Source organism: Molothrus ater, chromosome 2 (genome assembly GCF_012460135.2).
Source record: "Molothrus ater isolate BHLD 08-10-18 breed brown headed cowbird chromosome 2, BPBGC_Mater_1.1, whole genome shotgun sequence".
Lineage (NCBI taxonomy): Eukaryota > Metazoa > Chordata > Aves > Passeriformes > Icteridae > Molothrus > Molothrus ater.
Genome location: NC_050479.2, coordinates 31,537,268 through 31,561,400, shown reverse-complemented (window position 1 = coordinate 31,561,400; position 24,133 = coordinate 31,537,268). Strand labels below are relative to the sequence as shown.

Here is a 24,133-nt window from a genome sequence, read left to right as displayed (position 1 = left end):
GTGTATATGACTGAAATTCTACAGGCAAAACAAAATGAGAGGTTAGAAATATTCCTAAAAATAATTTTTAAAAAGATGGATTGTAAAATCTTGTACAAAATTATCAGCAAACCCCTTTTCCCATTAATGTTGATATAAATATTTATGACCACTGCTTTCATAGAAATTTTAATTATTTCTCTACTTGGTTTCATCTTGGGAGGTTTTTGAATAACTCTTATCTATGAAAATTCAAATTTCTCTCTCAGGTTTATGATGTAGAGCACAGTTTCTCAATAAACATTACTAAAGTCAAGGAAAGGTGCTCATATTTATTTCTGATTTTAAGTACAAATGAATACTGAGTGACTGGTTCCTGCTACATCTTTTTGAAGAGCTTTTCTGTTGGAGGATGGAGTTAAGCCAAGCTTCTCCTCAAGTGACACAACACTTTTTCCACATCTTGACAGATAAAAAGATGATTTCCTCAAATAATAGTTAAAATTTTTCATAATTATTTGGGGATGGAAACAGGAGGATGGATCATAAATTGGCACACTCAGACACATGCAATACCACCACCTATTGTTGTTTTGAGTGAAATTCTTTTAAAGAATTCCTTTAAAGCACCTTTAACCAAAACCTTGCCTGTGATTAATGCAAAAGCCTCAGCAGGAGGCAGGGAAAGGCAGCATGAGCAATGCTTACAGGTCACAAGATTTCAGAGACAAAGCCAAGCAGCCAAGTCTTATCAGTCCAGCCCCAGGAGAGAGATGGGTATTCTGAAACTGCCACAGCTGATCAGGCGGGACTGACAGTGAACTCAGGGAGCTCAGCTGAACACCTCTACTCTAATTAGGTTCATCTCTTCCAGAAACTAATATCCAAGGAGACACTTTCACAGATGAAAACTCCAGCAGTTGCCACACAATCTTTCAGGCCTGACAAGAACAAAGCAAGTGTTAGATAACACTGACTTAATCTTGTGAAAATAGCTTCCTTTAATTAAACCTTATCTTCTATCCATAAACGATCTAATTTATGTATCTGTTTGTAAGATTATGTGCCAGTTGTATCATCCAGAATAAATATTATTCTTTGGTCTATACTTGTTCCTTGACAGTGTCAAACATTAGCTTCATACATATGATAAACTCCAGTCTGAACTTGCTCTTGATTTTTAATGCCAGGACTAATATATTACTGGTTTACAGACATCATGAAGTTAAAACATCAGAGTATTACAGGGCTAATTAAGCTTTTCTTTATCCCACCAACAAAATAATTTCAGAGAAATTACTTCTTATGTTTCCTTATATCCCAAGATAGGAGTTCTTATTTACAGTACCTCTGGCTGCACATATCTTCTTCTTGGAATAGCACAGACAGGGACAAGCAGACTGGTGCCTTTGAAGAAAGTGATGCAAAAAGGGTAAGGAGGCCATGTGAACCCTGTGACTCCTATTGCCTGCTCATGGCAAGGATACAAACAGCCTTTGTAAGAGGCTGCTTTAGGTAGTCCCAAAGTCAAGCAGAGAAACCAGACAAAATGCCCTTTCTTCCCTGCTAGCAACTAGCACAGGTTTTATATTCTGGAGACAGTGCAGGGTGAGTTACGGGGTTCTTTGGCAAGCAGCCACTATTAAGCACTCATGGATACAGCTCGCCTTTTCAGACATAGGAGTGAGTAACACCTCTGAATTAAAATCCCCACCTAAAGCCAGAAAAGAAATTAGAAGATTTTAATTTCCAGAAACAGAGCTAGAGAAACAAGTACTTTTCTTTTCCCGTTCCCCATCCTGGATTTCTTGTAAATCTTACTTTCAAATTTTGGCATGGTGGAAGTGGAGACTTTGTATTATCACATTTATCTCCAAAAGAGATGTGAAAATAGCATCTCATGTTTTCACAACTTTAACCAAATTATTCATAATGGAAATTTAGGATTTATTCAATTTATTTTTAATTGGTTTTATTCTGGTATGTCTAAGGTATCCTCCAAGGGACATATGGGGAATTATTTTTCATATCTTAATGCTGGTTAACATTATACAGAGCAGTGGCATTGCTTTTTGAATATCAAACAATGCTTCATTGATCAAAAAAGAAATTAAATTCATATACAGGATTGTTTTCAAAAGTAAAAATAATATTTGGTGTATTTTACAGATATGTGATTTATACAACAGTAGTTGGGACATAAAAAATTTTAAATGTCCAATTCAGAAGAGATAAATAAATCATGGTGTGCATTTACAAATTCATACTTTTTGCTTATTTTCAGAATATTTCTAATTATCTTGCTAGATTTGTCTTCAACAATAGGAAGGCATTTATTGTTGCATGTGTATTTCACCCTTCAGCTCATCAGAAACAGACGCATGACATTTTTATCTGTCCACCCAGTATCCTTCACACGTTACATTTTTTAGAAAATTATGGTTCTAATTATGAAAACAGTTTTTGACTAGAAATCACAGACTGCAACATCTCACAGATTTCCTTTTGGGAAGGGAAACGGAATCTTGCGATTTCAATGGGGACCAAGAGAGGAATCTTTGGTGCATGTCCCTGCACTTGATGACATGCCATGCCTTTTGATAGCTTTGACCTTGGGAAAGATTTTTTTGGTTGTTTTTTTTTTCTTTTTTTTAAGCATCGATGCCATGGCTTTTATATCTTCCCCTCCAAGTTGTGTCTTCCCCCTGACGTTTTCCCCTGCTTTTGCAACGTCTCCCAGCTTAGTTTTGGCATGTTTTGGTATTTTGCACTGTTCTGATATAATCCCGGTCCATTTTCTTATACTCACTAAATATAGTAGAGGAAATTTATTTGAATTTTTGTATAGAGGCTTTGTCCCAGAGGTCCCGGTTGCCCTTGATGGGCTGCAGCTGCGATGTCCTTAATTGGACTGCAGCTGTGACCAGTGAAGATGACTGGGATAAAAGGGGGCAGGTTAGCCAGTCAGGGAGAGCCTTGGAGGAGCCCTGACCTGAGAGAGAACAGCATGCAGCAGAAGGAGTCAGTGAAGATCAACAGCTATGAGAACATACCAAAGAGGTATGGACTTTAGAAATCTGATAACAACAATATGGGCTGTAGAAATAATAGAACAACAACAATTGGTGACCCCAACATAATAGCAGAAGATAAGACAGCCGAGAGCTGTGGTGGCCAAGAGCTGCGACAGAACATAGCCTTTGGGTCAGGGAGCTGTGAAAGAGTATGGCCTTTGAGCAAGGAGCTATGTGGGTTGTACATGGCCTGTGAGTCATGGGAAAATATGAGTGTTGTACATGGCCTGTGAGTCATGGAGAAATGTGTGTATTGTACTTGAACATCTGTACAACTGTTAACTCATGTAAAAGAAAAGGGGGAAATATAGTAGAGGAAATGTATTTGAATTTCTGTATAGAGGCTTTGCCCCAGAGGTCCCGGTTGCCCTTGATGGGCTGCAGCTGTAATCAATGAAGATGACTGGGATAAAAGGGGGCAGGTAAGACAGTCAGGGACAGCCTAGGAAAAGCTCTGACATGAGAGAGAACAGCATGCAGCAGAAGGAGTCAGTGAAGATTGGCAGTTATGAGAACACAACAAAGAGGTATGGACTTTAGAAATCTGATGACAACAATATGGGACTCTAGAAATAATAGAACAACAAAAGCTAAATTGCACAAAGTCCTAAATATTCTTTTTCGTTTCCTCCTCCAATTGCAATTCCTTTGATGGTATCTCCATTCCAGCCTGTTTGCAAGTCCTTCTTATCTCTTTTGGCCTTCAGCGGGGATCAAATTTTCCAAGCTTTGCTGCATGTGCCTGCACTTAATGGCATATGGGAAATTTTTTTTCCTTTTTTTATTTTAGTTTTTTTAATGTCTATACCATGTCCCTTATATCTTCCCCTCTGTGTTTTGTCTTCCTCCTTCGCATTTTCCCACTGCTTTTGCAACATCTCTCAGCTTAGTTTTGGCATGTTTCGCTTTTTTGCACTGCTCTGATATAATCCCGGTCCATTTCCTTCTAGTCACGAAATTGCCCAAATTTCCCAATTTTCTTTTTTTTCCTCCTCCAATTGCATTTCCTTTGATGCTATCTCCTTTCCAGCCTGTTTGTAAGTCCTTCTTATCTCTTTTGGCCTTCAGCGGGGATCAATTTTGGCAAGCTTTGCTGCATGTGCCTGCACTTAATGGCATAGGGGAGAGATTTTTTTCCTTTTTTTATTCCAGTTTTTTTTAAGCATTTATAGCATGTCCCTCATATCTTCTCCTCCAAGTTGTGTCTTCCTCCTTGACTGTTTCCCCTGCTTTTGCAACATCTCTCAGCTTAGTTTTGGCCTGTTTTGGTCCTTTGCAATGCATCTCATTTCCTCACAGACCATTTCTTGAAGGCACTAAAACTCCCGATTTTCTTCATTTTTTCGGCTTTTTTGCAATTGCATTTCATTTGATCCTATCTCCTTTCCAGAGTGTTTGTAAGGCTTTCTTTTCCGGTTCGCAAGATTCCCTTTCCCTTCCCGAAAGGAAATTTAGGGACACCCTGTGGCAAAATGACACACTACAAACCTTCAAGAATCAAGTGCCGAAAAGCAGACTATTGGTCCCGCATTTTTTGGGGTTTTAGTAACATCACTTGCCTCACAAGATGCGTTTCCTTACTTCAGACCAGTGCTAGAATGTATGGGTTCATATTTGCATTTTTTCAACTGTGTTCAACATTTATTTCCAGCACATTTTTATGGACAATCACCGCATTTTTTTTACCTTTTTTACCTGTGCATTACAGAATAGTTCACTCCACTGAAAAATGATTACCAGTCTATTTTAGCAAAAAGTTCTGTCTGTTAATATTGCTTTAATAAATTTCCTTTTTTTATTTAACGTGGCAGTTCAACATTAAAGGTGCCGGCACACACATCACATCACTGCTTTTAGAGTCTGTTTCTCTCACTAATCACCACCAGCACTCATGTTGTGATGGTTTCTTACTTGCCCTATTACACCCACACAGTTCTTTTAAGGCAGAATGGAAGACAAAGGTATGTAATGTACCTTTTAGAAGCACACATCTATGAACAAGAGAAATATAGCACATATCTGCCCATAGGGATACTACTGCGCATAAAAAACTTCACCTAGCACTGAAAATTCTCCCACGGTGTAAGCTTAAGCACAGACAATAGCTCTTGATGAATAATTATAGCTAAGGTCTGGCAGACTTTAAGAATGGCTTAAATGCAAATCTGAAGACAATCTGCTGCCGGCAATATGTCTAGTCTTTGATCACTTTCCAGCTTGTTAATGAATTATGCTATTGACATTTAGTTTCTATCTCTTCATGAGCACCATAGAGAGTATATTTCACAAGTATCTGCAATTGCATTAACTCTGTGCCCTTGTGAACTCATAAAAGCTTCTAGCATCCAGAATATCCTGCAGAGACAAACTGCACATCTGGGTCTTGCAAGAAAAATCATCCATTTTATGCATTGTGCACCTCTTGTTGCCCTGTAAATATTGTGGGAAATGCCCAAAACTATCTGAAGTGAAGGTGTGAAGAGGATGAAGTCAGGCTCTTCTTGGAGGTGCCAAACAATAGGATGAGAAACAACAGCCAGAAACTGATGGACAGGAAGTTCTACCTGAACATGAGAAAGACCTTTACTATGCAGGTGACTGAGCACTGGAACAGGTTGCCCAGAGAGGGTGTGAAGCTTCCCCTGCTTGGGGATATTCAAGAACCGCCCGTACACGATCCTGTGCCATGTGCTTTGGGATAACCCTGCTTGAGCAGGAGGTTGGACCAGAAGTCCCGCTGTGTCCCTTCCAACGCGACCGATTCTGTGTTCTGGTCATTCCCGCTCTCCCCAGCTCCATCCCCCGCCCAGTGCCGTGGCTGCGCTGGGACAGGCGGAACCCCGCCGCTCACCGAGCACCGGGCCGCGCTCGCAGCCCCCGGCCCTCAGCCCTCCCCGGCCGCCGCCGCCCTCAGCCCGCCCCGCCGCACGGCAAGCGCAGCGCCCGCCCCCAGCACCTCTCACCCGGGAAGCGGAAAGCGCTCCCGATGCTGCCGGTTCCAAGGAGTCCCCGGGAGCGCGGACGGGCGCTGGAACCGCTCCGCAACCCGCCGTGAGTAGCGCAGGGCGCCCGGCGGGGCTGTGCGGGCGGCGGCGCGGCGTCGGGGCCTGAGGGGACGCCGCGCCAGGAACCCCATGGAAAAGAAGGCAGAAAACCTTAACAAAGCTGGACTACGCAAAGTGAAATCGAATTAGCAAGGCTGCGTGGAGTGAGGGGATAATGCACATTCCGTTTCTTCCTTTGGTTTTTCAGGCACCAGGGAGTGTGAGGAGCAGCTGCTGTGACACCCCCGATGTCCTGTGAGGCTCCGGCCGGGTCTGAGCGGCATCGCCGGAGGAGCACCGTGCCTGGGAGCTGGCTTACTGCTGTGGGAAGAGAATGAGTGTCTCATGCCCGCCACTGGCCTTTCAGCTCTGTCACAGCAGCCGCCTGCACTCCTGCCGCATTCAGCATTAGCAGAGCAGGCATTCCTTCCATGCACTGTGCAATTATTAAAAACATGGTGCTCCAGTCATTAAAGAGCTGCCTTTGGCTGCCCTGTGTCCTCAGGACTCCAAAAGCTTGCTTCTGGAGCACAGCTAGCGGAGGCCTCATTATCCAGTCTGTTTCTAATGATGTTTACCAAAATCTAGCTGTGGAAGATTGGATCCATGACCACATGGATTTAGAGAAGCAACAGGTCCTTTTCCTTTGGAGAAATTCCCCTGCCGTGGTAATAGGGAGACATCAGAATCCCTGGCAGGAATGCAACCTCAAGCTATTGAGGCAAAAAAATATAAATCTAGCCAGGAGAAGAAGTGGAGGAGGAACAGTTTACCACGACCTAGGCAATATCAATTTGACTTTCTTCACTACCAGAAAAAAATATGAACGAATGGAAAACCTGAAGCTCGTTGTGAAGGCACTGAAAGCCTTGCGACCCCCGTTAGATGTACATGTCACTGACAGGTATGACATCTTGCTAGACAGGAAATACAAAATCTCAGGCACTGCTGCAAAGCTGGGAAGGACAAGTGCTTATCACCACTGTACCTTACTCTGTAATGCAGATAAGTTTGTTTTATCTTCTGTGCTAAAAAGTCCTTTTAAAGGGCTAAAGAGCAATGCCACTCCTAGCGTGCCTGCCTTGGTGAAAAATCTCTTTGAAGAGGATCCTAGTTTAACTTCTGAGATGCTCCTGGATGCCATTGCTAAAGAATATGCTATGCAACACCAGATAGATCACCATATCACTTTAATAAATCCAGCTGATGAGACTCTGCTTCCTGGAATTAGCAACAAAACTCAAGAACTACAAACCTGGGAATGGGTGTATGGAAAGACACCAAAGTTCAGTATTAGCACATGTCTTAACATGGTCTATAAAGATTCTGTTCTTGACGTTAAAGTAAATATGGATGTAAAGCATGGAAGAATTGAAGTCTGTAACATTGATCTGCCAGAGCAGTGGCTGCCACCAGGACTGTACAGTGAACTGGTCAAGAGTCTTACTGGCAGTAAGTTTTGCCCAAATGAAACCACTACACTAGTGACAACATTGCTAAGACTGTGTCCACAAGACGATGAGTTACACAGCAGGTGGAGGCTACTGTGTGAGAATATGATAAGGTTAATGTGACTTGCATTTTGAAAATGTAAGTTAAACTTCTGCTGCTTTTTTATTTAATGTATCGAAAACAAATTTAAAACAATCACTAGTAAGAGAAAAATTCAGCTTGTAGAAAACAAACTGTTCAATCTTGTGCTTTTATTTAATATTACAATTAAATTTCACACTGCCTGCACCTGATGTTCCCCATCTGTAGGATTGAAACCACAGCTGACAAGACATCATTGCTGCTTGAACCAGGCAAATAGTGGGGACATCCCAAACTGGCCCTGTAGCAGAGAAGGTACAAATGGCTGACACAGATGGAATGGGGTAGGTGTAAAACTGGTGTTGTGCTGCTGCACTGGATGCCCCAGGCTGCATCCTGCTCCTTGTGGACAGAAGCCCAAAGGCTGTGTCACAGCCCCTGAGCTGTGTAGAGAGGGATGTCCCCTGGTTTCTGATTCAAAGTCCTTTCTTGCAGAGTGCTGTGCCCCTGCTGTACAAGCACTGCAGTGAGCTCAGCTCACTGCTGGGTAGTGAATCACTGTAGGTCCAGCCTGGGTTAGGGCTTTTGTCCATGCACGTGCAAGAGCAGGGGAAGACAGGAAGTTCAGTGTGGGCGTTTCTGTGATGAGGACAGAAGAGGCTAACTGGGAGGCCACAGGCGCCTCCTCTGTTCTTGTGCCTGGCACAAAGCTGGGAGTCCCTGCTGCCATGGGTACTGGCATCAAAGCTAAACACTCGAAAATGCAAATACAGATCTAGGAGAAAGAGTTTCCTTATGTTACCACCTAGCAGATTTTCCCATAAAAGGCAACAATGAAGTGAAAGTGACAGTTTTATTGTTAAATGATAGCTATATATATAGTATAATTATAAAAAAAAAAAAGGCTCAAGATGTATTTCACTGTTGTTGAAGAAAAAGTGGAATGCAATTTTGATTAGGTCAGAACAGATACCTGAAAGGAGGCTGTGGCTAGGTGAGGTTCAGGCTCTTCTCCCAGATAACCAGTGACAGGGCAAGAGGACACAGCCTCAAGCAGCACCAGGGAAAGTTTAGGCTGGGCATTAGGAAATAACTGTTCACAGAAAGAGTGATTGGGCATTGGAATGGCTGCCCAGGGAGGTGGAGGAGTCACCTTCCCTGGAAGTGATTAAGAAGACTGGATGTGGCACTCAATGCCATGGTCTAGTTGGTGCTAGGTCCTAGGTTGCACTCGATGATCTCAAAGGTCTTCTCCAGCCCAGTTAATTCTGTGATTCTCTATGTTTGAAATTGCTGGACTAGGTTAAAAGACAGAAAGCTTCACATTTGGGAAATTACTGTATTTACAGTGAGCCTTCTCCAGAATGTGGCTTGATGTATGAGGCATTTCACAGCTTCCTTGAATTTCCTGATGTTGTGAAGAAATCAGACAGATGACTAAAGCTACAAATAATAAAAAATAACCTTTATTTGCATTAAAAATAGGCATATATTATACACAACTGAATAAAATTCACAAGTGACTAGAAACTTCCTATCACAGCAGCAAACCAGGGAGCTCCTATGGAATGTTTGGGGGAATGACTAATAGCACACAGCTCTGTGGCACATATATTATTCATTTTGCTGATGCAACACTGCAAAGCTGAAACATTATTATGAGAAAGGATAAAGAAGACAGACCACTGGCTAATTGTGACCCAGAAACCAAGTCAAAGACCTTTTCCTATTGATTGCTGTGGAATAGATTTGTTGTTAGAAACAAGAGGAAAAGAATAGCAGCATTAGATGACAGAAAATGAAATAATAAAGTAATTAAGGGGAAAAAAAGATAATGGAATACACCAACCATCAAGAAAAATAAATATAGGAAACAAAAATAGTTCTAGCAATAAACATGCTACTAGTATATAGAGGCCTATTGTATTACAAGGCAGAAAGTGTAAGGCACATGTCAGTCCTGAGGCTGAAAACATTTTGATGGGACCTGAAAAAGAGGCCACTGCCTGTTTTTTATGTCAGATTGTATGACTTAGGCAGATTCTTGCTAACAAAGAACTCTTGTATAAGGAAAAAAAAAAAGGTATTACCAGCAACTCTGGTAATACCTTCTGGTTTCCAAAGGCTGAAGGAATGACAAGGGAAGACTTTGTCTTTATTCTAAATACAGTATATTGCTAAGAATTGCAGAATATTTTGAGTTGAGGGACTTTTTAAATTTTGAGGAACCCACAAGGATCAAGTCCAGCTCTTAAGTGACTGGGCCTTACAGGGATAAAACACATGACCTTGGCATTATTCACACCATGCTCTGACCAACTGAGATACTCAGGGTACCCAACTTCTGAAAAAACTTAAATTTTCTTTTTAGGGGACTCCCTTAGTACTAGTGAAATACTTACTGCAGTTGAGAGTGGCATGAAAAGCCAGTCATTGGGCTTTAAAGTCAGAGAGTAAGACTGAGAGAGGATCACACATCCTTTCCACACTTAAAGCCAAGGATGGATATCAGGTATATGTATCATGGAATAAAAGAACACACAGGAGTGCCAAGGAAGAGATTACAGCTGTTTGCAGCCTTCTCAGTCCAAAATCCATGATGCAGAGGCACATAAGACAACCCTAAAATGACTGTGTACTGAACACTACAACATTCATAGGCAAAGAGCTTGGAAACTGGAATGTAAAAATTGGGATTACTAGTAAAGTCTGGGAAGTAAAGTATTACAGGATTGACAAAAACCCTGCAAAATAGTAGTCATGAGTAGAATACAGGAATTAAAGGAAATAAATAAGACTGCTTATAAAAGGGCACATGTGGGAGCCCAGCTTCCAATGATTGTGAGGTGGTCTGTTAAAGATATAAAATCCAAAACAGGCTCAAGACAAAATCCACAGTAAAAATAGAAATGACAGTATAGAGGCTTTTGAAAGACACCATTGAGGGTATGTTTTGAAATCAAGATAAAATTTAGACATGGATTGTAATTAAGATTACAGAAGAAGTACAATGAATGAATCATGCAGTGTTGTTTTCTCAGACTGGAAAGTCTCAAACATTCTAAAATATATAGATTTTAAAAGCTATACTGCACTAAGTACTTAAAAGAGTTGCTTCTGTGGGCAACCAGTTGGACTCAAGCAACATCTTTCAGTCTTACATTTTTTATGCTTATGAAAACACTTATTAAAAGCAGTCATTTCTGATCACATTTTCTTTGTGTGTTTAGTAAGAATGACATCCACTGTTGTTTCACGACAAGGTCTCAAGTCAAAGTCACAGTATCCAATGCTGAAAAGACCCTGCAGAAATGAACAGAATTGACACAGTGAGCATATACTCACTATGGAGAGCTCATTTTAACTTAATTAAAGAAGTCAAAGCATCCTTACCTTTGGTTTCTTAAAATAATCAAGACCCCTTCCTATCTTAATCATCCACCCATTGCTGAATCTGTTTGAAAAATGCACAATAAAAAGGTTACATCCACATGATGCACAAGCTCCTTGTTTCAATCACAATTATTTCCTAGTGTCACCAATACCTGTGTGAACCACAGAAGACACCATTCTGTATAGAGACAACTATTCACAATTAAAAAATATAGAACTACGGAGGGCTGATTTCATCCAGTGAGGGCCAGTACCTTTTATTTTGTTAATCACAACTGTAATTATCTCAAAAGTTAACTACTTAACTTTTAGGGTTAAATAGTTTTGACTTCAAATAACTGCCATTTGGTCATTTTTTATATCACCCACCTGATTTCTCGATCATGTATTGAAGACGAAAAGTTAATATTCAGTGTTACTCCATAATTTCTCAATGACTGTTTTATTTCTTCCAAGGCACTCATCTGTTGACTCCTCCCACTACCCTATCAAAAGTAAAAATAATGTTATGGGGTTTTGTTTTCTTTTTTTTAACTATATATTCTATTTCTGGTCACCACTTCTTAAACCCATACACCTTTAAACTCAAAACATTTTCATTATCAAAGTAAACCAAAAGAAAGTAACTTGGATGAAGGCAGATTTACAGTTTCAAAGACAGGATAAAAAGCAGACAGTCTACAGGTATATTTGCTGAGGGATGTGGAGGATGAGCTCACTCTCAGCTCTTTGAAACTAGATATGTACTATTTGAGCCAAAATAAGTGCAGTAATAGTTTAAATAAGTGCAGTGGTAACTGGTGCAGTTTGAGAGATTTCAGCTCATGAAAGCCTCTAAAATGACAAATACAACTGTTGGAAGAGCAAAATAACCCGTCTCAACAGATGCTTTGGTTTTTATGACATTTTCCACAACAAAACTTTCAGAGAAATTTAAGATTCTGCTTACTCAGAATTTGTTAACGAGAAAACTCTGAACTTACAAAATTACTTATGTTCAACTATCTAGGAACAAGTCTGCATTTTTATATCTTGTTTTGCATGTGGCATCATCTGAGTACACAGAATAGAACTCAAAATCTAGACACTTACCTCATCATAGGAAGTGAGGAGGTGGATTGTTTTCACCTTGCATGGCCCCTTAACTAGCATCTCGCAGAATCGTAGAAAGTTATACAACTGAAAAAGTTTTATTTAATTTAGTAGCTTGGAATTTCTCTAGTGGCTACATCTATATCAGTTACACCAAATATCTACTTGCCTGATGAACCTGGCGAATGTACGGGTCCTCCACCCAAACTTCAGAAACATTCTCAGTGAGGTACTCATGGAAAAGCTTTTCATAGCCAAAACCTGTTGCATTTTCTTCTATCCTGATTTGCTTATGGTATTTGCTATCTGAAATGAAAGTAAATCTCTGTTTAAGTAAAGGTCAGGATATAATTCTCATGTTAAACACCTCGCCCATCAAACATTCATGTAACAACAGACATTTAAAAGCAAACGGGTACCTCAGGTACATCCCAGCTGATGGAATCACAGAATGGGCCAGGCTGGAAGGGACCACAGCAGGACATCTGGTCCAGCCTCCTGCTCAAGCAGGATCATCTCAGAGCACATGGCACAGGATTGTGTCCAGACAGTTCTTGAGTGTTATGAGTAGAAAAGTTGCCCATTTTTTTAAAAGGTTGCAGAGTTCACAGGTTGGGCCAGTTGCTGCCAGGGTAGAGTTCTAACTGTTTGTTGTTATAATCACCCCTTGTTAATAGTTTTTCGTTAACTACCTGTTGTTGATGGTTGGGAATTCCCCTTTTTTGTTGAGTAACACCCTGCTGCTTCCTGGAGGATGGCACTCAGGATGGTGAAGAGGAGGGGACATCGGGGTTGGCTTGCAAATGAAGAAGCCCCTCACCAAACCTAGCAAAAACCCCTAAAAAAAACGAGCCAACACGGAATTGAGGGATTGAAATGATGTCTAGACGTGAAGAACAGAATCCAGTGTCCACTAATACCCTTTTTACCCCTCACCCTAACCTAAAAAGTCGTCAGCTGGACAGATGACCTCGAATGTCAAACCGAAAACCTGGGAATTTCCTGGTGCTCGCGTGAGGACAGAAGCCCCATCTCTGCCCACAGACCAGCGGACAAAGCTGCACTTTTCCTCCTCCTCCGTGCCACTCCTGGAAGCAGCGGCAGCGTGAGCGCGACCCGTCGGTTCTTCCCACCCGATTTTTTAATGAAGGCATTAAAAAGGAGAAATATCTCCTGCCCTATTTATTTCATTGAGTATCTCCAGAGAGGGAAACTCCACACTCTCTCTGGACAATCTGTTCCAGTGCTCGGTCTCACGCACAGTGAAGAAGTTCTTCCTCATGTTCAGGCAGAACGTCCCGTGCATCAGTTTCTGCCCCATGTCCTGGTGATTGGCACCACCAGGAAGGGCCTGGCTCCCTCCTCTCGGTACCCCCCATTTAGGTATTCATACCTTGTTTCTTGATGTGTTCTTTAATCTCCTCGGCTCTGGTCAGGTACTCGGATATCTTCTGCTGGTAGCGGTGCTTTTTCGCCTCATCAGTCGTGGCTGTGAATCACAGAAAGTCACGGGCCAGCTGAGCACAGAGGCCGGCCCTCCCGAGCCCTGCCCGGCCCGGCTCTCCTGGCAGGAGACCGCCAGCTCCCGCTCCCTCCCCGTGGGACGCCGGGCTCCAGCACTGCCCGTGTGTCCCCAGGGCCACTCCGAGCCCCGACCTTTCATTGCCTGCAGCAGGAGGTCGATGCCCTCCTGGTAACACACCAGCGACTCCTGGAACCGGGACGCCACGTCCAGCTGCACCGCCCGCTTCAGCGTCTCCGCCCCGGCCCGCTCCAGCGCGGCAATGCCATCGTTCCCCGCCCGCGACATGGACAGGGACGGAGACACGAACCGGAGGGCTCCCGACGGGAACGGGACGGGCAGCGGAGACTGGGCGGGGGAACGGAGGGGAAGTGCCGCACCGGTGTCCTTCCGCCCGCCCGGAACTGAAGTGCTGCGGCACCGGTGTTCGGCCGGGACGAAGGGTGCACACGGAGATGGCGGCCGCGGCGGGCCGGGCCGGCCTGGGGCTTGCGGGCACCGGGAAGGTGAGGATCTGGGGTGGGGATTGGGGGTGTGGGGGAATCCAGGGGTAACGGGAACCCAGCTGGGGATCTGAGACTTGCAGCCTCCGGGCCAGTGGGGATCCAGCTGGGGATCCTGCTCGGGGCCCCGCTGGGAATTCAGGTGGGGATCCAGGTGGGGATCCTGCTCGGGGCCCCGCTGGGAATTCAGGTGGGGATCCAGGTGGGGATCCTGCTCGGGGCCCCGCTGGGAATTCAGGTGGGGATCCAGGTGGGGCTGGGACTCGTGGCTGTGTCATCTGTTCCCAGGTGTTTATAGCGGTAAGGAAAGTGCAGGCAAGTTATGCCCTCCTCTCCTTGCAGGTGCTGGGGAAGAGGATGGAGGGGATGGCGTCCCCGGTGTGGGTTCGTTGTCTCTTTACCAGGTCCAATATTCCAGACTCGGTATGTGCTTGACTTGCATTTTACATTTTTTATATTTATAGTTTTAGTTTTATTTATTTTTTGTTTTATCTGATGTCAGTTTATTCTTTTCCCTAAAAGCATTCTTAAAGTTTGTGGAAAAACTTGTCATCTAGAGGCTGATCACAGGCTCCCTGATAAAATGCATGTGAATTAGGTGTTGTGCTGGTACAGGGTGTTGTCCGTGTATTTCTGTGCCACTCTGTGGGTAAACTCTAGAGTTTCTATACTTACCAGCAAACCATTATAGAAATATGTTTGACTTCATGTTATAGAAGCTAAATTTGAGGTCACTTTGTTGGTGCTTTGACTGCCTGAAAAGAAAAATATTTAAGAATTTTTACCAAGGTTGAAGTGTTTAGGGCAGTAGTTAACTGCAGTACTGATGACCAGATATTTAGGGAAAAAACCTCTGGTTTTGTGAACTTTTTATTCTAGGTATTTCAGCCACGGCCTGGAGATCATGAAAAGTATGGAGGTGACCCTGAGGAGCCCCACAAAATCCATGTTATTACTAGAATAAAAAGTGTAATTGGTCGCCCATATTGGGAAAAGAAGATAATCCGTGATCTGGGACTGGATAAAGTATGATTGTTTTTTTTTATACTTGTCTATGTCAGAAATGTAGCACTAAGTTGGTGGGTTTTATAAAGACCTCCATTTTGCAGTCACAAACTAGAATTGCATTTACAGCAGCCATAAAGCAATCTGAGAGGGTGATGATGTGTTTAAGAGCTGAGGGGAATGTTTGTGGCAAATGTGCTTTTAGTGGGAATTCAGAATATCTCTTTATGGTATTGTGCTGCGTTGCCTGAGGAGAACTTTACCCTGAGAATTCTTCTATAATAATGGAAATAGGTTTGTAAATACTTTGAATTCAGGTCTCTGCAGGTCATATTATTCAGAAGTTGTAGGAAGGAAAATAAAACTCATTTAACAGTGAAAAGGCTTCCAAATTCAGGACTCTAAAAGTTTGTGTCAAAGATGTGTTTATCTGAATTTTTCAGGCCAACTGTACATTATGCAAAGATTTGTCTAGTCAGTGTTATATTACAGGGAAAAAATGTGTGCTTGATCAATTTAAGATATAACTGAAAAAAAGCAGTTTTGCCCCTAAACTCTTGTATTTACATTTACAGTATTTTTTTAACTATATTTTTAGTTGGAAGAAAAATGCATTTATAGTGAAGTAGGAATAAAGCTGAAATTGTCTTTTTACTGGAATTAAGTTTTGATTGCATATTTTTTATGTCTGTTCTTGATGCATGGCACTTCTCTAAATCTTACATTTGCAAATGTGGTTTATTTTTGTACTGGTGGTGTGCAAAGTTCAGGAAACAAAGATTTGGGATTTGGCAACACATCTGTAAAACTTGTTTTATCCCTTATGTAGGCACATCAGCCAAGACTGCACAAAAATATCCCTTCTGTGAATTCCAGACTGAAAGTTGTTAAACATCTGATAAGGTTTGTTAACTGTTTATTTGGAACATTTAATGTAACTCCCTTCTAGTCACAGGACTTCACTAAACATATTCTTTTGCCTGTAGAATACAGCCACTGAAGCTCCCCCACGGGCTGCCAACAGAAGAGGAAGTGTCCAGCACCTTTCTGACAACCAGGGGAGAGCTTATCATTAAAAAGCGCCTGAAACCTGTGGAGCAGAAAGAAATTAAGGCATAAGATGTACTGGTTGGATTTAGATTTAATAAAATAAATATTTTAAATCCCCAGTTGAGAGTTTGTGTATGGAAAGTAAAAATTCTTGCTCTGGTATGAATGGCAAAGGGTGATACTGATGCTTAAAGAAGGATTTCAGGTGTACAGATACAAAATTCAATGTTGTTAATAGTTACCTGAAATATTAAATGAATTATAGGCTCTCTGTGTTTTAATTTTGTGGCTAGAGTGCTGCAGTTTTTGGCTAACTGTAAGTTCTCTTACAGTTTGACTTCGTTGGTAAAGTCAAATAAGCAGAGAAGTGAGTGGAATAGTTCTAGCTAATGATGGTGAGGACGTTTCACAGCTAGCAGTAAAGACTTACAGCAATACTGCAGGACTTTCACTGCACAGAGGAGGGAATTGGAATTGGAATTGAAAAGCCCTCTGTTTAGTTGTCACATGAGAATTGACTGGCTGTCCATGGAGAGTGATTTACCATGGTTATCCAGATCTCACTTTGCTTGTTCCCTAGCAAACAGTCAGTCCTCTGGCTTCTTCTGTAGCTTACAAAGCATGTGAACTCTCCATTTGGGAGTAACAGGAGTTATTCACCTCTTGATTGGTTGTCTGATTTGTCTTTCAGGTAACCTGCTGTGTTCATATGTATCCCCTGATCCTAAGTGTTCAGTAAGAATAACCTAAGAGCTGTAGTCCATGTGAAAGTTAATGCTTTTCCTTTTCTAGAATGGCAGACGTTAGAAATGTGGAGACCCTGAAGCAAACCTCTGATGTGAGCTAGAATTATGAGCTGCAAGCTTATAAAATACTACAGTTTTAAGAACTGTGGCCAAAGTTAGCAAGCTGCTGCTGTATCAAATGATAAAGTAGTTTGCATTCCAGTCAGGATAAATTCTGTAATTTAACATGCCGTGAGCCACTCCCACATTAGACACATTGAAGAGGAGTTAATCTTAATGACTGCATGTTGTGAGAGCATTAGAGGGATGCAGTCACTGAGAATTAGTGTTTATCCTTTCTGCCTGCTTGCAGAGAAGAGTAAACACCTGTAGGAGTTCAAAGGAAGAGATATCAGGACAGGGACATAAGAGCTGGAGGCACCATGCAGAGGGAAAAGGATAGGTGTGGTGGTGTTTGAGGGTTTTTAGGATGAGGGAAGAGATGAGAATCTTGATTCTATGTTTCAGAAGGTTGATTTATTATTTTATGATATATATTATATTAAAAGAAAATGATATACTAAAATTATACTAAAAGAATAGAGAGAAAGGATTTCATCAGAAGGTTAGAAAGGAATGAATAATAAAATCTTGTGACTGACTAGTGTCTTGACACAGCTGGACTTGTGATTGGTCATCAAGTAGAAACAATTTACATGAGACCAGTCGAAGATGTACCTGTTGGTAAATAATCTCTAGACTACATTCTACAGCTACCAGATTGTTATTGTTGACATTTTTTCTGAAGCTTCTCAGCTTCTCAGGAGAAAAATCCTAGTGACAGGATTTTCATAAAATATCATTAGTAACAGGCTGTGGTAGTGGCACTGAGGAGTGTAATGGCCCCTATGGCCAGGCTGAAGCCAGAAATGAGAATTTGAGCTGAAACAAAATAGCATGGAAGAACTGATAAATTAATCACTTTTAAGATTAATTTATTTGAAAAAATGATTAATTTATGTTGCTTTTTTCACCTCCTGCCTTTCTTCCAACATCTGCACAGCATCTTGTGCTGCAGTGTGTTATAACTGCAGTCTCTGCGAGGGGTTGATCATATTCCCACAGGAAGGTACAAGCTGGAATTTGAGCCCTTTTAAAGGACATGTGTAGTGCATTCAAGGCACAGGGCATTCTTTAAAGAGATGGTGCAAGTACTAGGACACAGAAAATTAGGCTTGCTGGATCTTGCTGCTGGTGGATAGCAAATACTAAGACTTGTGGCTGGATCGATGTCCCAGGGCCAGGCTGGCTCAGCCTTGCCACCAGGCACGTTGGGGATTCACGTCGGTGGCGCTGCAGCCTGGGGAGCTTCCAGCAGAGGGCTCTGCCAGCTCCATACCACACGCTCTGTGTATGGATGTGCGTGTGGATCTCTGGCGCTGCAGCCTGTAAAAGTGCTGCGGGTATCCCGGAGGGCCTGTGTTAATGAAAAGGCTTGGTACCGTTCACAGCTAAAGAAGTGTCTGATAAACTATGGACACTGCAGGCTCCCACATGGAGAGAAGGCAAAATACATAGTAGCTGTTATTTCTGAGTATGATGCAGCTTCAAGAGATTTTACAAAGATGTTTAATTGACAAGCTGACAGTTCCAATGAGCAAGAAAATTGGTTTTTTAAAACTTTTTAATATATGTGTACGTTTGGGTGTTTCTGAAATGGTATTTCCTCCAAGGGCCTCCACTCTCCCACAGTTAGTCTGCTATCCCAAACCTTCTCTGTTTGAGCATACATTCTCTCAAGATTTGCTCTCAAGCCCTAAAACCTGAACCAGCAGCGTGCACAACCAGTGTGTCCACACCCTTTCAGTAATGGAACTTTGTAAGCTCCATGTAGGTCTTTGTGAAGCACAGGTAAGAGACTTTTTGTTCCCTTTTTGTGTAGAGAACAAACAGACTGACTTACAATGATTGCAAAATTCAGATTGGAAAGTCTTTCTGGTCTCTAGTCCAACCTCCTGCTCAACACAGGGCCAGTACTGAGGCCAAATGAGTGGGTGTTGAAAGCCTCTGACAGCCTCTGGCTGTTTTGTACAGCTGTTAGACATGTGTATCTACAGATAAAACATAATACGGGTAAAGTCTTGTTAAGCAGTGTTACAGCTTCCTTGCAGCATTAATCTGCTGCTTGAAAAACTGCAGGCACAGATGAAAAATCTGGATATTCTCATGATATAAGATAAAAATTAAAGGCAAAAGGTAAGTTACATTTTGGACTATTAGCTGTGTTATCTTTTAAGGTTTTTTTAGCCTTAGCTGGAAAAAACCCCATTGCAAGTTTGTTCTTGTTCCAGCTTCGTTGTCCTGCCCCATTCTTATTGTTTCTGGAGGAGAAATACAGAATGTTTTCAATTAGAAGCAAAGTATGAAATCAGGGCCTCAAATCTAATCATTACTCAGAGATCTCAATTCCATTTTTCTTATAAAACCTGAGTCTCACATCCCCATCACTGGCATAGTTGTGTGTTTTACCAATACCCATTTTGTCGTAGATCTGGACAGAGTTAACACCTGCATTATAGGCTGAGATCCCACCTGGAAAGAGGGTGAAAGAAACATGTAAACAGAGGTGCTATTTCATCAGTAAATAATACTTCAGAGTTGCCAGGAGAGGCAACCAGGAAAGGTTGCTTTTTGTAGGTGGGTATAGAACCACAAAACAAATGGAATGGAGAGAGGAGTGGGAGAACCCACCCTTAGTCCTTGCAACTCAAAAATGTCATGGTATTCGCCAGGTTTCAAAAAAAAACTGCTAGAAGGTTAATCTTATTCTATTCCTTTTAGTGCATACAAAGGAATATTATTCCACATGAACATAGGGACTGGGATGTGTTTAGCTTTCTGCAGTGCTTACAGTATTATCATGCTTGACTTTATATATGTGAAGTGTTTCAAAGCTGACAAAACTCAACCTCTGAGGTGCTGTACCTCTGTCCAAGATAGAGATTTTTTCTGGATTTATCATCCTGTATAAAATCTCTGTGTCTTGTCCTAGGTGCTCTTCAGTGTTCCATGGCTTGCCAATCTTATGGTGCTGTTTGCCAGCCTGAAAGTGAGACAGCAACATCACCACACCAGATACCCCACTACTTATCCAGATCTCTTTGTTGCTTACAGGCTGCTGGTGTTCATTTTGGTCCTCTGTGACCATGTTCACAGGGGTTCTTGGATGAGGGAAGAGGCGAGAATGTTGACTCCATGTTCAGAAGGCTCGATTTATTATTTTATGATATATATATATATTACATTATAACTATACTAAAAAGAAAAAGAAGGACAGGTTTTCTCAGAAGCTTGCTAAGCTAAGAATAGAAAAGAATGATAACAAAGGCAGCTCTCTTGGACTCTCTCCAAGATAGCTCCGTCTTAATTGGCCATTAATTATAAACATCCAAGAGGGGCCAATCACAGGTGGACCTGTTGCATTCCACAGCAGCAGATAATAATTGTTTACACTTGTTGCTGAAACTTCTCAGCTTCAGCAGGAAAATCCTAAAGAAAAAATTTTCACAAAAAGATGTCTGTGACAGTCCTCAGTCTCAGGATTTACCTCTTTTGTGACTCTACGGAGAGGACACAAGCACTTCTCATGGCGCAGGCAAAGCCAGCAGACGTCTGAGGTCCATTTGGACACAGAAGAGGAATGCCAGCCCTACTTCCTTGTCTGTCAGTCTTAAAAAAACATCACAGCTGCTGTTGTAAAGGTGACAGTATGCAGAAAGCAGGATTACTGCTGTTTCACAGTGTTTCCAGGTGAAAGGTGACTGCCCCTCTCCTCCCCAGCTGAATCAAGGGTGGGAAAATCCATTTCCTATAGGGATCTCCCCTTAATCCATGAGGTAGTAAAGCACAAGTCTGAGGGGGCTGGAGCTGTTAGAAAAACAGATCCCATGCATGCAGCAAATGTTTAGGGATTTTACAGATAAGGCTACAACTTGGCAAACAAGCTAGGCACAAATGTAAGCATGAATAATGAAGCAAGATCCCCCACAACCCAGGCCCCTGTGGTGCATAAAGTATAATTAACCTGATGGTAGTAACTGCAGCCTACAGCATGCTCAGTTTAAAAAGGTGCTTTTTGAAAAAAAAAGACTTATTATCTAAATGTGAAATAAGAACAATTAATCTCTTCAATCCCACGGGAGTGCTGGGAAACAATCATCAGTTTCACAGTGTAAAAGCAGTCTGCTCATGCACTGATGCTCACCCAAGTCCTTCCCTGGTGCTGGGAGCTGACAGTCTGGTTAGCATGGGCTTTAGCCTGGCCAAAGACTTGGTTTAAAAGGCTTAGGGGGTTGCCTTTCAACGGGGTTCCTGCCACTCTTCTGACTCTGCTTCAAGGGAAGGATGAGATTTATGTTTTTAAGAAGGTTGACCATACCTGTATTAAGCCAAATGCATTCCCATGGTCACCCAGGCCATCCTTCAGTTCTGTCCCAGCCCTTGAAAGAAAACACCAGCAATCAATCAAAGCTGGAGCAAGACCCTCACCATTGCCAGCTTTTGCCATCTTGGCCTGGTATTTCTCCATGTTCTTCTGCTGTCTTCTCTGAGGCAGGAACTTCTACAACATGACATGCATGACTTTGCCTTTCATTTTAGAAACCAAACCCAGATTTTCTAAAGGTCATTATGGCTGAGCTGACATTTTGAATCCTTCTGAACCTCTTTAGAGTGAAACAAAGAATTGACTAAATTTACTGAAGGGTACCTTAGAAATCAATACACAGATGATATAAAAGACTTTTTTCTTCAGATTTAGAGGGCATTTCTCTAGCATGCAGATTGAAAGTAACATGAGTCTTGTTTTAAATCTAAGCCTTTCTGTGTATTAGTCCCAGATTTAGTCCCTTTGAATTTAGGACTATAATGGAGAAATGTTCAGAAGTTCAGGTTTTCAGGGAAACTCTCAGTGGAGAGAGAAAAGTAAGTTCAGAGGTTGGATGCACCCAGCAGACTTTTGTTTTTTCTGTGATGGTCTTAAATGTCATCTCAAAGGCAACCCTATTCCCAACATAAACTTATGTGCCCAAGTAGGGTCTTTGTTGATTGATTGTGAAAGTATCTGCTTGCTTGGCAATGACTGACAGTCAGAGACCAGGATCCATAATAGGCATGAGCTTGTGCACGGGTGTAAGGGGGGAATGAACAACTGAATTAGTGCCTACCTACACAGCTCACACCATCTGCTTTCACAGTTGTCCCCAGAGCTCCAGTTGTGTCAACATTCAATATGTTCCCATAACACTCTGAACAGCCTAAGAACACGTGCTGGTTTCAGCTGAAACCAGCACAGAGCAGTCTTTACAAGCAGATGTCAGGCCAATGCAATGTGTGACTCATGCTGTTAAAATGCTTTCAGATCCCTGACTGAAACCCATGGCATCCTTTTGATACTAGTGCAGGTGTTTGTGCTAGCAGATGCAGTCATGGTATATATGGCCTGCTCTGGAGGGGATTTCCTCTTAGTCATGCTAGCTCATGTACCTTGTGAACTGGTGCTTTGGGCCCAATTCATCTCCCCTAATTACCTAAAACTTAAGTGTCTTAGTCTAAGCTTGTGACTTGGGCTGCCTGCATGGCCAGTGGAGGAAGGCATCTCAAAAAGGCAGGTTTTCTATTCCAATTTTTTTTTTAAAGTAAAGAAAAAAAAAATGAGAGTTTATTGAAATCCTACACTATTTATTTGCTCCAGCTTGCTTTTCCATAGCTACAAGAAAATCAAACAGAAACATCCTTCAATTACACCCATTACAATTTATCTGACTTGCAGATTGTTTGACTTGCAATTTATCAGCATTTACCATATATTATGGTGTGTTGTCTTAACACACCATTGCAGGAGGGAAAACACACAAACATCAACTGAGAGGAACAATTCATCTAATAGAATACAGACTTTGGTACAGTGAATCATTTACAAGAATATTAGACAAAGATCACAGACCTGACATGTTTGCTGCAGGATGTCTCCCCACATTCTCAATCCACTTCCTGGAGACAAATGGGCTTTGTATTTGCTGGCAGTGTTCTGGAACAGCTGGCTCAGAGCACTTCCCACCCCCACTGGTCTTACAAGAAACAGAAACACCTAACAACTTGTGCATCCTCCCAAACACAACAGGGATTCTGTTCTACAGCAAAAACACAATTAGAATTTTAAAAATGAAATAGCTTTTAATTGAATTTTAAGTCCCATTGCTAGGAATCGTGGAGGAACTAGGAGGAGCCTTGTCTAAAAACTGCTGCTCCCCTTCAGTTCTTGGAAGCAGAAACATGCTGACAATGGGAAAATGGGCTTCTGGATTTAATGACATTTTTGCAGGCAAAGATCCAGGAACAATAACATGACCAGAGCTGCAACTGCTCAGCATTCAGATATGCAGAGACTACGCCAGGCCCCTGTTGTTATCCCCTCTTGCACAGGAACAACAAAGGTCAACAGCCCCAAATTAGCAGGCGTGTGGGTTTCCAAGCTACTGTAGCTGTGCCGCAGTAAGGAAAACAGCCGCTGGATGGCAGAACTCCCGCGGCAGAATCCATCCTGACCCGCCTCTCCCCCACGGCAGACTTTGAGGGTGTGAAATGCCGTTTTGCTCTTTCAGCAGCTCTTTTACATTTTTATCGGGGGAATTTGTCCCGTGTCATTGCACTGAGAGATTCTGTAAGTTTTTGCTGTGCTGTTGATACTTCCCATAGAGAATCAGCTGCACAGTCACAGCAGCTCATGCATGGGGCTCTTCAAGTTCACAATTATGACTGAGTGTAAAGAAGGTTGAAAGAGGAATGCATCTGACAGGAAGGAGAATAGAACAGATGTGGCTCAAAACAAGTGACATTTAAAAAATTCAAAAAGCACTAAAGGTGATTCACAAACCAGTAATCTCCAAATGGCCTGTGCTACTATTCCCTTATTTCTGGGGCAGAAACATAAAGGATGTACTAGTTTGCTGTCTCTGCATCACAGTAATTGATGAACAACTTTATTCCCTGCCCATATTCTCTATACAAACCTCCTTTGCCACACCTGGACAGTTTCACCTGAATTCCCTGGGTCTTTATTTATACTCAGCTAGCTCTTCAGCCTCCATCTAGAGCAACCTGACAGCTCTACCACTGAAATATGTTGTGCATGTGGTAAGTGTAGGACATCCAC

At 42.1% G+C, this 24,133-nt stretch overlaps 4 protein-coding genes across 4 annotated transcripts; 2 read left to right on the top strand and 2 right to left on the bottom strand.

The window, feature by feature from the left end:
* Positions 1 to 6,038: 6,038 nt before the first annotated feature.
* LIPT1 (lipoyltransferase 1) lies at positions 6,039 to 7,837 on the top strand. Its single transcript, XM_036383860.1, has 2 exons — positions 6,039 to 6,104; positions 6,306 to 7,837. Exon 2 carries the CDS (start codon positions 6,529 to 6,531, stop codon positions 7,669 to 7,671), a length of 1,143 nt encoding a protein of 380 aa, XP_036239753.1. The 5' UTR covers positions 6,039 to 6,104; positions 6,306 to 6,528; the 3' UTR covers positions 7,672 to 7,837.
* A 1,237-nt stretch (positions 7,838 to 9,074) lies between these two features.
* On the bottom strand, positions 9,075 to 13,990 carry MITD1 (microtubule interacting and trafficking domain containing 1). The gene is made up of 7 exons (XM_036383873.1): positions 13,772 to 13,990; positions 13,509 to 13,604; positions 12,285 to 12,421; positions 12,116 to 12,202; positions 11,393 to 11,508; positions 11,024 to 11,084; positions 9,075 to 10,933 (listed from the first exon to the last, which is right to left on the bottom strand). The coding sequence occupies exons 1-7, from the start codon at positions 13,923 to 13,925 to the stop codon at positions 10,838 to 10,840; spliced, it is 747 nt and encodes a 248-aa protein (XP_036239766.1). The 5' UTR covers positions 13,926 to 13,990; the 3' UTR covers positions 9,075 to 10,837.
* A 33-nt stretch (positions 13,991 to 14,023) lies between these two features.
* MRPL30 (mitochondrial ribosomal protein L30) lies at positions 14,024 to 16,314 on the top strand. The gene is made up of 5 exons (XM_036383885.2): positions 14,024 to 14,143; positions 14,483 to 14,563; positions 15,020 to 15,166; positions 15,975 to 16,048; positions 16,132 to 16,314. The coding sequence occupies exons 1-5, from the start codon at positions 14,093 to 14,095 to the stop codon at positions 16,262 to 16,264; spliced, it is 486 nt and encodes a 161-aa protein (XP_036239778.1). The 5' UTR covers positions 14,024 to 14,092; the 3' UTR covers positions 16,265 to 16,314.
* Positions 16,315 to 19,369: 3,055 nt separating this feature from the next.
* Positions 19,370 to 23,084, bottom strand: LOC118685059 (lysozyme g-like). Its single transcript, XM_054518588.1, is given in 6 exon segments — positions 19,370 to 19,512; positions 19,890 to 19,933; positions 19,935 to 20,023; positions 21,359 to 21,541; positions 22,150 to 22,235; positions 22,925 to 23,084. Coding segments are annotated over 6 exon segments (705 nt in total).
* Positions 23,085 to 24,133: the final 1,049 nt, after the last annotated feature.